General features: G+C 35.4%; 1 protein-coding gene across 1 annotated transcript; it reads right to left on the reverse strand.

Moving 5' to 3' along the window:
* Nucleotides 1–7,094: 7,094 nt before the first annotated feature.
* Nucleotides 7,095–10,245, reverse strand: LOC109107207 (rano class II histocompatibility antigen, A beta chain). Its single transcript, XM_019120486.2, has 5 exons — nucleotides 10,067–10,245; nucleotides 9,561–9,830; nucleotides 9,195–9,476; nucleotides 8,609–8,722; nucleotides 7,095–8,490 (listed from the first exon to the last, which is right to left on the reverse strand). The coding sequence occupies exons 1-5, from the start codon at nucleotides 10,122–10,124 to the stop codon at nucleotides 8,420–8,422; spliced, it is 795 nt and encodes a 264-aa protein (XP_018976031.1). The 5' UTR covers nucleotides 10,125–10,245; the 3' UTR covers nucleotides 7,095–8,419.
* Between the last annotated feature and the right edge of the window lie 245 nt (nucleotides 10,246–10,490).

The following is a 10,490-nucleotide window of genomic DNA, read 5'->3' on the forward strand; positions in this document are numbered from 1 at the left end:
ATTTAGATGCATTTACACACTGTTTAACGCAGGACCTGAATGTATGCAGTTACAAATGCATTAATACCGTTTTGATATTTTAAATTATTTAAAAAAAAAAATAATCGAAAAGATACTTTAAATGTGAAATTAAAACTCAGTAGGTGGCAGCAAGTCACTGTTAATAAGCGAGTCATTGCGACTGAACTGAATCATTTAAAGGGTTAATTCATTCAGGAACAAAACTTCGTACAGTATATGTATTTATTCGCTGTTAGAATAACAGTAGAAAGGAAAGTTATACAGTTATACATTTCTAACGTTTTTATTAAATTGTAATCACGTTAAATACAAATCCAGTCCCATTAAAATCATTTTTTAGCCTACATGACACCCATGTAAATATGCGAATAAATTATATAGCCTACCTATAGAAAGTGACATTATCACTAACATTGATCTATCGCGAGTTTAAGCACTCTCAAAAAAACTATTTATAATCACTGAAGCTGTATACACTGTGAAACGAATCTCTTACATCTCTGCATTTTTGTTTATGATGAGAGAATTTGCAGGGAGTCTGGAATTCAGTCAGCGAACTCAACAAAACTGATGAGTTTGAACGATGACTCATCTGAACGCCACTGATTGGGCATTGCATTCCTAAGCTCAACGGAATTGTGTGTGATTGGTTAAAATGCGCAACACTGTAAAAACGCCTAAAATTAAATAGGGTGCAACATGAGCGGATCTTAATTTAATGCCGCAATCGACACTGTCATATTCATTTTTTTTTAGCAACAGACGTAATTGATTTAATTTGTTTGTGCAGGGGCATTTTTGCCCCAAGTCCCCGTGGCCAGGGGAAGGCCTTACACACACTCCTCCGTTGGCAAGTGACGTCTATGCCTGCATCCCAATGTGCATTATATCCATCCTAAATTCTATGTGATATTAGTAATTTTCAATACTATTTAGGGCAGATAGGCTGGATAGTATGCACATTGGGATGCAGGGAAAGTGTGCACGTGTCTGCAGCTGAATACAGTAAAATTAATAACGTCATCAGAATCGCCATATTGATATGCAAATCAGGTGTTAAGTAATTAAAATGCGCTAATTTGCATGCATTTGACACAAGGCATTGCAGATTAATAGTATAAACAAAATAAATAAAGCACATCACCACAGAACTTCCCCAATTATTAGTTAATGACTTACAGTACATCAAGAGTATTTTCCCTTGAAATGTTAAATTGCTAAATGCAATTGTGAAATGCTAAAGAACACCATGGTCTCTTTGTGAACTGATTATTTTGTAGACATCTGTTGAAAAATGAAACAACATGAAACAATTGGGTGAGTGTGAGGGAATTAAAATAAATTGGTAAGTCAGAGTTGTGGTAATATATTTAACATTTGTTTATAAAAACAAAAATTAAAATAAATATGAGAAGTGCCCTTTTTTCCACTTGAGCCCCTTGTGCCCATCAAAATGTCTGAGCATGTCCCTGGGGCTTCAATAACACACACACACACGCACACGCACACACACACACACACACACACACACACACACACACATCATAAATGTTTGTGTATGAAAACACTGCACAATTATTTTCTGTAAATGTCTTTTTATGGCTGTTGTCCTGCTTTTAAATATCGTCTTATGTAAGCATGTCTTATATATGCTTAATGAAATTAATATATATATATATATATATATATATATATATATATATATATATATATATATATATATATATATATATAAACAACCTTCCGTTCCGATTGAGAACCAGCCAACGTGTGTAGACAGGACTTTTATTTTGGCCTGGCATAATGACGTCATAAGGCTGCGCCGCTCTTATCTGGCTCAACCATAGACAGTAAAAGAAATGGACACAGCGACCCCATTGGAACTCAATTGAGACAAGTGAAGCCCATTTTTTAGCGATTTTTAGCACTTCCGTTTCTGACGCGCAGACTCAAACTAAGCTTGATGACGTCAGCAAACCTGTCTGACAGATGTAAACCTTCTAGTAGCTGTGCGTGCAAACTGCCATCGTTAATCTTGCAGAGACGGCGAGCTTGAGCGGGGAGTTCTTTGGCCTTAGTGAGCAGGAGTAAGTATTCTGATTAATTATTTTGTATAGTATTTTAAAATGTAACGCCAGTACGCTTCTCTCTTGACGTCTCCCCGATTGCCTGCGAGCTTCTCCTCCTGTCTGTATGGTAATTTCTCTACTGCGCGACAGAGAGTCGAGTGGTTATGACGCAATCGTTAGCCTATTTTTACAAAAACTGTTTCTACGGGGCCATAATGTAACATAGAAGGTAATGGAGCCCTTTATACATTGACGTGTATCTTTAGAAATAAATAATGGACAAATGGAGTCTTTAAACGCCTCAGATGTAAAGTTATTCACTGTCAAAGTGATGGCAAAATGAATGGGAGTCAATGGGATGCTAACGCAAGTGAAGTTCTGCTACAAGATGGCGGCACGCGGCCGACTTCAACTTCCGGTCGACTTCCTTCCCCCCTGGGCTCAACAGAGGTTTGTATTTTTGAACGTTTACATTACATTTACATTTAGTCATTTTGCAGACGCTTTTATCCAAAGCGACTTACAATTGGGGGATACATAAAGCGATTCGTCTTGAAGAGGCAAACAGTCACAGGAAGTGCTTGTAATACCAATTTTTAGACATTGTTCAAATAACTACAAGCTAGAAAGAGAAGGAATAACGTTACATCTATTTTAAAGATTTTAAATCTATCTTAAAGTTTAAATCTATTTATAGTAATATGAAATACATTAATTGTTATGTTAAGTGTTTGTCCTTCTGCTGCCGTACAGTTACGTTTTCAGACCATAAATAAAATATGAAACCAAAGTTGTTGTTTTTTTTATTGCTATTTTCATTTAAACCCAAAAAATGTAAATTCTGTCATCATTTTCTCACACTCTTCGTCGTTACAAACATCGTCGTTATGTGGAACTTAAAAGGTGTTTTTGCATTTGTATTGATTTGGTCTGAAAATGTATCGCCAAAGATGTATGCGTGTTAATTTGTCTGCAATTAAGTCGTCTGGATTTATATTTCTTCTATTAGTTGTTTTTCTCATTTTAAACATGACAATGTCCAAAAAAACTGCTGGTGAAACAAACAACTGAGATCCCTTCTTTATTAAAGAAGAAAGTGAAAACATGAGCATTTCAGAGCCATCCCGAATGAAACGTGAAGATCTGAGGAACAAACAGGTTGGTTCTCAAATGTGAGCTATGTAAAAAAAAAATAATAATAATAATAATAATGAATTTACTCAAATGAAATGAGTTTTTTACTAAAATGTCAACATCAAAACGAATGACAATTTTGAATAATGTTGGTCAAGTAAAGATGGTCATTTAAAGAAAATTATCTAAAAAAACTGTTGGTCATGTAAAGATTGTACAACTTTCAGTTGTGATCAGTGTGGAAAGAGTTTCATACGTAAAGACACCCTTAATTTGCACATGAGAATTCACTCTAGAGAGAATCATTTTATATGTCATCAGTGTGAAAAAAGATTCATGTCTTTAGAAGACCTTAACAAGCATGTGATAATTCACTCTGGAGAAAGGCCCTTCAAGTGTCATCGATGTTGAAAGGGGCTCCTAATAAATAGGGACCTCAAGAGACACATGATAACTCATACTGAGAGAAGCTTTTTAAGTGTTGTCAGTGTGGAAAGTGTTTTGTACATAAAGGACACCTTAATGATCACATGAGAATCCACACAAGAGAGAACAATTTGAAATGCTGTCAATGTGAAATGAGTTTCACAGACAAGAAAAACCTTAAAATGCATGAAAATACTCACACCAAAGAGAGGCCTTTCACTTGCCCTCACTGTGGGAAGAGTTTCATACATAAAGGACACCTTAAAAGTCACATGAAAAGTCATGAAAGAGACAATGATTTCAAGTGCCAACTGTGTGGAGAGAGTTTCACAGACAAGAAACATCTTAAATGGCATGTAAATTTTCACAGAGGAAATAAGCCTTTCGTGTGCCATCACTGTGGAAGGATTTGTACATGCAAAGCAAACCTTAAGGTCCACATGCAAATTCACACACAAGAGAAAAGCCTTCCTCCTGCCCTCATTGTGAAAAGAGTTTCACACATAGAGGGAACCTTCAGATTCACACAAGAGTTCACACTGGAGACAGGCCTTACATGTGTCCTCACTGTGAGAAGAGTTTCATGTATCCAGGACAGCTGAAAAGTCATTTGCAAACTCATTCTGGAGAGAAATTGCTGTGCTTTGAATGTGGCAAGAAGTTTACAAAAAAGACCAATTTCAAAAATCATCTGCATATTCACTCAGGTATAAGTGCGTTTAATTGTGATCAATGTAATAAAAAAATTATTTTGCCATCACACTTAGAGATACACCTGAAAAGTCACACAGACAAGAGACCCTATTTGTGTTCTTTGTGTAGAACAAGATTTAAATGGCTGTGCAATTTAAGATCGCACTAGACATATCATATCCATAAACCTATTTCCAAAGCAAGCTGCTTGAAACAGAAGGAACAAAGTGTCTTTATTGGCAGTCACTTGATGGTGCCTTAATTGCTTAAGTCACTGCTCTTGATCAGTTTAGTGTCATGTTTCGGAGCTATAAAATGACATCGCTAGACATTTCTGATACTGGCCCTGTCCCAAATGGCACACTTCATGTGCACTTGCGGACTTACATTGGCCGCCGTGCGGGTGTGTTGTTAAGTCCACGAGACCGTAAGGTGTCCCATTTAGCTTTCAGAAGGGTGCTCACGAGTGCCTCTTTACGGCCGCTATGCAACCTCTGATGAATAGCCTGTAAACCATTCTGTTGTATTCATTTTTTATTTGTTAAGCCGACTTGGCTTCATTTTCCTCTCGCAAATTCCCAATCTTTAAAGTTAACATCAAACACATATAAGATTTTAAGCATGGGTGGATTTGGAGCCTGTCAATCAACATTACAGTGCCACCCTTGAGCTGAATTACACAAGGACACTAGACATCTTCCAAAAGTGTGTCTGTGTGTTTTCAGTGATTAAAATGTACATGCAAGCAGTTAGTCACAATTATCTATTAAATATATAACGTAAGATAGCCCCACCTCAATTCATTGCTGCCATTGGTACTCATGAGTGACTTTTAAATACAGACCCGTAATGTCCATTTTTTTGAGAAAGTACAAAAAAATATTGTCCAAATTCATCTTCATGCCTTATCCCAATTCAATGTGGTAAGCCTATAATATTAGTTCATATGTTGCACTGTTGAGTCATACTTTGTGGAAAATTCCTTTCCCACATTATTTGTGCATGTTATCATTTTGGTAAACACATGTCCAGTTATTATGTGTATAATGCATGTTGCTACAATAAACAGTGTTGTTTGAACTAGCCAGATAACTATGTGAATGATAAAAAAAATGTCTAATACTACTATTCATATTGTACCTTTTTTCAGTGCCTTTTAAAGCAGCATGTGGGAATCTGACTCTGCCTTTCAATTATCTCTTTGAAGGCAGAGTTCAAATTTAATTTCTGTCACATGACCTTTTCCTATAAGCAGAGCTGATCCCAGGTGGTTCTGCATTCAGAATGAGTTGCAAGTGTTTGTAAACTCCTTTTAAAAGAATTTGAGAGGTTTGCACTGGTTCCCTTGAGATGCTGACAGAGCTAGATTGTGGCTGCAGGTGGTGGGTTGGACATCAGTTCCTGAGACATCAAGAATGTTTGTGTGTAACAAGTCTTTTTCACTGGAGAGCTTTTACAGACTCATGTGGTCTGTAAATGAAGTGGAGGTCAATAGAGTCTGTAAATGGAGGTTATCTCTGGAGAGAAGACGCTGAACGAAGTCCCAAATATCTTTTCATCCCTTCAGGGCAACCATGTAAGTGTCTTAAAAACCATAAACTTGTCTAACTTGCTGACATCTGTTGTTTAAAGATGAATAAGATTAATCAGTTCGATTATTAACAATGAGTTAATCATAGACCTGTTTGAATAAACAATATGTTTTTTTTCTTTCAGTTTAACTTCAGCTGCTAGCTAGAAATACTGGAATTTTGAGCTGAAGGAGGAAGTCTAAATATTGTCATTGGTGAGATGAATTTATCGTGATGTCACACAAGCAGCAGCCACATTTCCGGGTTTTCCACACAGATTAGAAATGGCTATTCAGAGCAAATGCAATTCTAATCAAAGTTAAAGTTATGTTAAGCATATAATTGTTACATTTTTTGTTAAATAAATGTTATTAGAATGTGATACTTGCATTTTATAGTAAATGAACTTTATTCAACAATTATATTTTGTTGGAAATGTAGCAGATTGTTCATTAATTCTGGTGAAATTAACATTTCAAATAAAATGTATTGTGATTTTACTTATGATTTAAGAAAATGTTAAAATGTCTGTAGTTTAAAATGTGATTTATATATCAAGCAATGGTTTGAAATTATCTTGTGATAAGAATCTTCATTAGAATCAGCTGACAGATCTTAATGTTATTTTTTATTCTATAAATGTAACTCGTCTGGTGTTTTCACATGTTTATGTCTTGATTGTCAGCATAAATTAATCACATCTTTTTGGAAAGGGTATATTACAAATAAGCATATTTTTAATAAGACAGACTTGAAATTTTTCAAGTTAGTTGGGATTTATTTAGGGGTGGGGTTAGGTATGAACCTTGCCTTTATAGAAAAACCACATACATTTCACATTTTCAAAATGTGATCACATGTAAACAACATGTGCAGCATAATTAAAGTGCCTGTAATAATTACAACAACAAATCATTTTATTTGAAGACATGATTATGTAGATGCCCTTTAATGGTTTAGGTGATGTAATCCACCACACCACCTGACCTCTTTGTCTGCCAATAGAATAGAAAGTCATGCCCAGTGTGTTCCCCGAAGCGCCATCTTCTGATGCAGCATCTCATTCCCTATTCAGGGAACGTGGCTGCATATGCAAACGAGATATTTGACAAAAGACTCTGATAGCAGCAAAAAAGAATTAAAATAATAACAATAATAATAATTTTAAAAAATGCACTGAAATTACACAAAGTTTTATTTATGTGTTTTATAAATGAAGCTGTGGTCTTGTTACTAAGTTCAGAATTTCCACCATGAATCAACAAATTATGTTTTATTAACAAAGTTCAGATAATTACCCTAATAAACACGAGAGGAACTCATTCAACCCAATCAACAAGATAAGAGTTATACACAACAGACTAACCTCTGTTCCTTGACAGTTTTCTAGCATCCCTCCACCACCCCATTTCCTCACTTCTAACTATTCCTATCTCAGCCGGGGGGTACTCTGGGTTTGGGCCAGATTCTGAGCTTGAAGCCCTCCCCTCGGACAGCATGCCAAATATGCATAACCTTTACTCTATTTATTACATGTAACTGTGAACTTGTGAAACATAGGCAAATCTGTAAATTAAACCGTAGTAATAACTGAATTGATTTTTAATGGTCTAATCTGTCAGCTCTTTCATCACAGGCAAAACATCATTAGCCTATTTTGTGATTTCACATATATTGTGATTTCATATTTCAAAAAAAAATTATTTTCTTAATAACTATATAAGATTTATATAAGATAAGATATAGTCTATGGGGGATATGCAACTGGACTTCTTTATGTATGACAGAGATCTGAAATTTATTCTGTTGTACTGACGGACTGTTAATCTATCGATCTTAATATCAACTCACTGTCATATATACAATTTTATAATGTATTGTAATTTACAGTATGTCAAATAAAAAATGTAACATTGTCCTCATATCATTGATAAAACATTGTATTACAAATATTTATAATGTAAATTTAGATTGTTAAAAGACCTGAATATCAGACTTTGTCTGTTTGAACATCTAAAATAACTACATTTGCATATAACCTTGAATACTATAACTGCATTCTCTTTTTTTCTCAGCTGTCATTGGTGGTCCACATTGAAACAAATATTTAAAATAGAGCTGCTGTGCTTTTTCTCCACAATAGTTGCCAGTTGAGATAATCCGTAAATTAGCCTATCTGTCGATTTATTTTCACTGAGATGTCTATGACAGAGCATGCACTCCAGATTAATAAATAGATGTAGATTAATTTTCATTTACCTTTACAAAAAGGAATGAGTGCAATTAGAACAATCCACAGAGGAAAAATTCTCCCTCTTTGATCAATCACTTGCAGTTAATAAACTGAAATTAATCAGCTAGTTACTTTATAGTTAATAAACTAAATTCGATCAATAAAACTTGCAGTTGAACTGGTTCTTTTTGGTAATCCTTTTGTCTCTGAAGATCTTATGGAGGGTTTCCGTCTTTCATATGCTGATACACAGTTAATTACACAATGTTCATCTACTGCTCTTCAGCATTTCTGATTGTCTGCAGAGGTTCAGAGCATTGACTTCCAGCTGATATGATGAGTGCTAGTAAATGAAAGATTATGAAAATGAGATCATGAGCATTTTACCACATAACAGCTGAAAAAACATGAGATTTATAATGCATATATCGCATTTTTTTTTAACTGTGTGTCTCATTTACCTGTGTGTTTTCTTTTATAGTAGATCAGTCCTCCAACAGCCATAATCACCCCCAACACCACCCCTGCAGCTCCAGTTATGAGCTTATTCCTGTCAGACTTTGACAGCGATAAATCTGCAAAGTAAAATAAAATTGTGCAAAAATATTCCATGGTTTGTTATGCAATACACAAAATTATTCCGCTAAGTCTAGAAGATGCCATGAGATAAAATTGCCATTGATAACCAACAACTCAGTGAGTAGGAATTGTAGGAGTCCTACTAAAATGAAAGTCCAACAGCAGCAATGAGCAATAATAAAAATATGTTGGCCTGAACAAGATTCCTCTGTGGTTGGTTAAATTGTTTAGGCTATGCAACAAAAAAAATTTCCTTTTTAATCTTCTGAAACTAATAAGCAATATCTTCTGTACATCTTCAAACTAATATCTTCCGTAGGAGGCAAAGTTTGTTTCCAGAGTCTTTGTAGTGCTGTGTGACTTTGGCTATTGTTACAGTAAGATGAAAAAAATAAGGGAACAAGTAGACAGTAGAAGCTATAGTTTGGTTTCTGTGGTCATATTTTGCAATATCAGCTCTGTTCTTACCTAAGTCATAGATCATGGGTTTATGGGAGCTGGCATGCTCCACCACACAGGAGACTTTCTCTCCAGGTTTAGGGAAGTATTCCAGGTGGGAGTGGATCTGGTAGTACCAGTCTCCATCAGCCAGCTCCTCAGTGGACGTCACATCAGTTGTCACCTCTTTATCATCTCTCATCCACGTCAGTTTGATGGGTTTGGGAAAGAAGTCATAGGCACTGCAGATCAACATGGCTGGATGTTTACCACTGGCTTGTCTTACTGATCGGACTGTGACTTCTGGTTTTACTGTAGACATGATGAGGATCATTTTTGTGTTTCACATTGATTCATGCGTGTTTCAAAAAGTTTTTAGTGTTTAATGCATCTCACCTGTTTTTTCTACCTCAGGGAGGTATAGCTGCCCAAAGTGCTTGCAGTCGGCAATAGCTTTTTCAGCCTCCATGTGTAGCCACTCAGGTTTTTTATTAAAATCATCTGCCCATTTTATTGCATATTCAGTGTAAGCAGTGACTTTATTCTCAGTACTGTTGAATCTCAGCAGTTCTTTTTTGCCATAATTGATTGAGTAGATAAGCTCAACATTTTGTAGAGAACCAAGTACACGGCAGAGAACTAGGATGTATCCATAATGTCCATGAACTAAGAAAAAAAAGTAGCCAACAAACCATTAGAAAGTTCTAGAATCATATATCTCCTGATACATTATATTTAAGTAGAGATATTTATATTTCAACTGATTTTTCAACTGTTATATTTCAACTGATTTTTAGTATAGCCTTATGATTTTTAAAATGCATTTTTATTATACAGATTTTCTTATTGCAGTATGAACAGTAGAACTATTTCATTATTATTAAAAACATACTATATCTTACCTGTTTCAAACAAAATGGGCAGCAACAAGGCCAGGCGTATCACACGATCATACTGCATTGTGCATTCAGTGTTGTTTTACTGGCATAGAGATGGAATGAGCTTGACTGCAGTTACAGTAAATGCCAGCCCAATTTGGTATCTCAACTCATCAAACTGGAAAATCAACTTTCTGACTGACCCACAAAACAACATGTGATTAAGTAACGTAGACTGGAACATTTTTCACAAGAGCTCAACTGAAAGAAAAAAAAGCAGAAATGAAAGTTCAGTGGGGATTTGCTGGCAAATAGACATTGTTTATAAACTCATTGTTCATTTATTTGACTCCCAGTAGTTTTGTCATTTGGGTTTCTCAGGAGATTTCAAGTCACTCTCTCACCCCAAAAAGTTTCAGATATACAAGTTTCTAAAATGCGGAATGTT

Source organism: Cyprinus carpio, chromosome A8 (assembly GCF_018340385.1).
Source record: "Cyprinus carpio isolate SPL01 chromosome A8, ASM1834038v1, whole genome shotgun sequence".
In the NCBI taxonomy this organism is placed as follows: domain Eukaryota; kingdom Metazoa; phylum Chordata; class Actinopteri; order Cypriniformes; family Cyprinidae; genus Cyprinus; species Cyprinus carpio.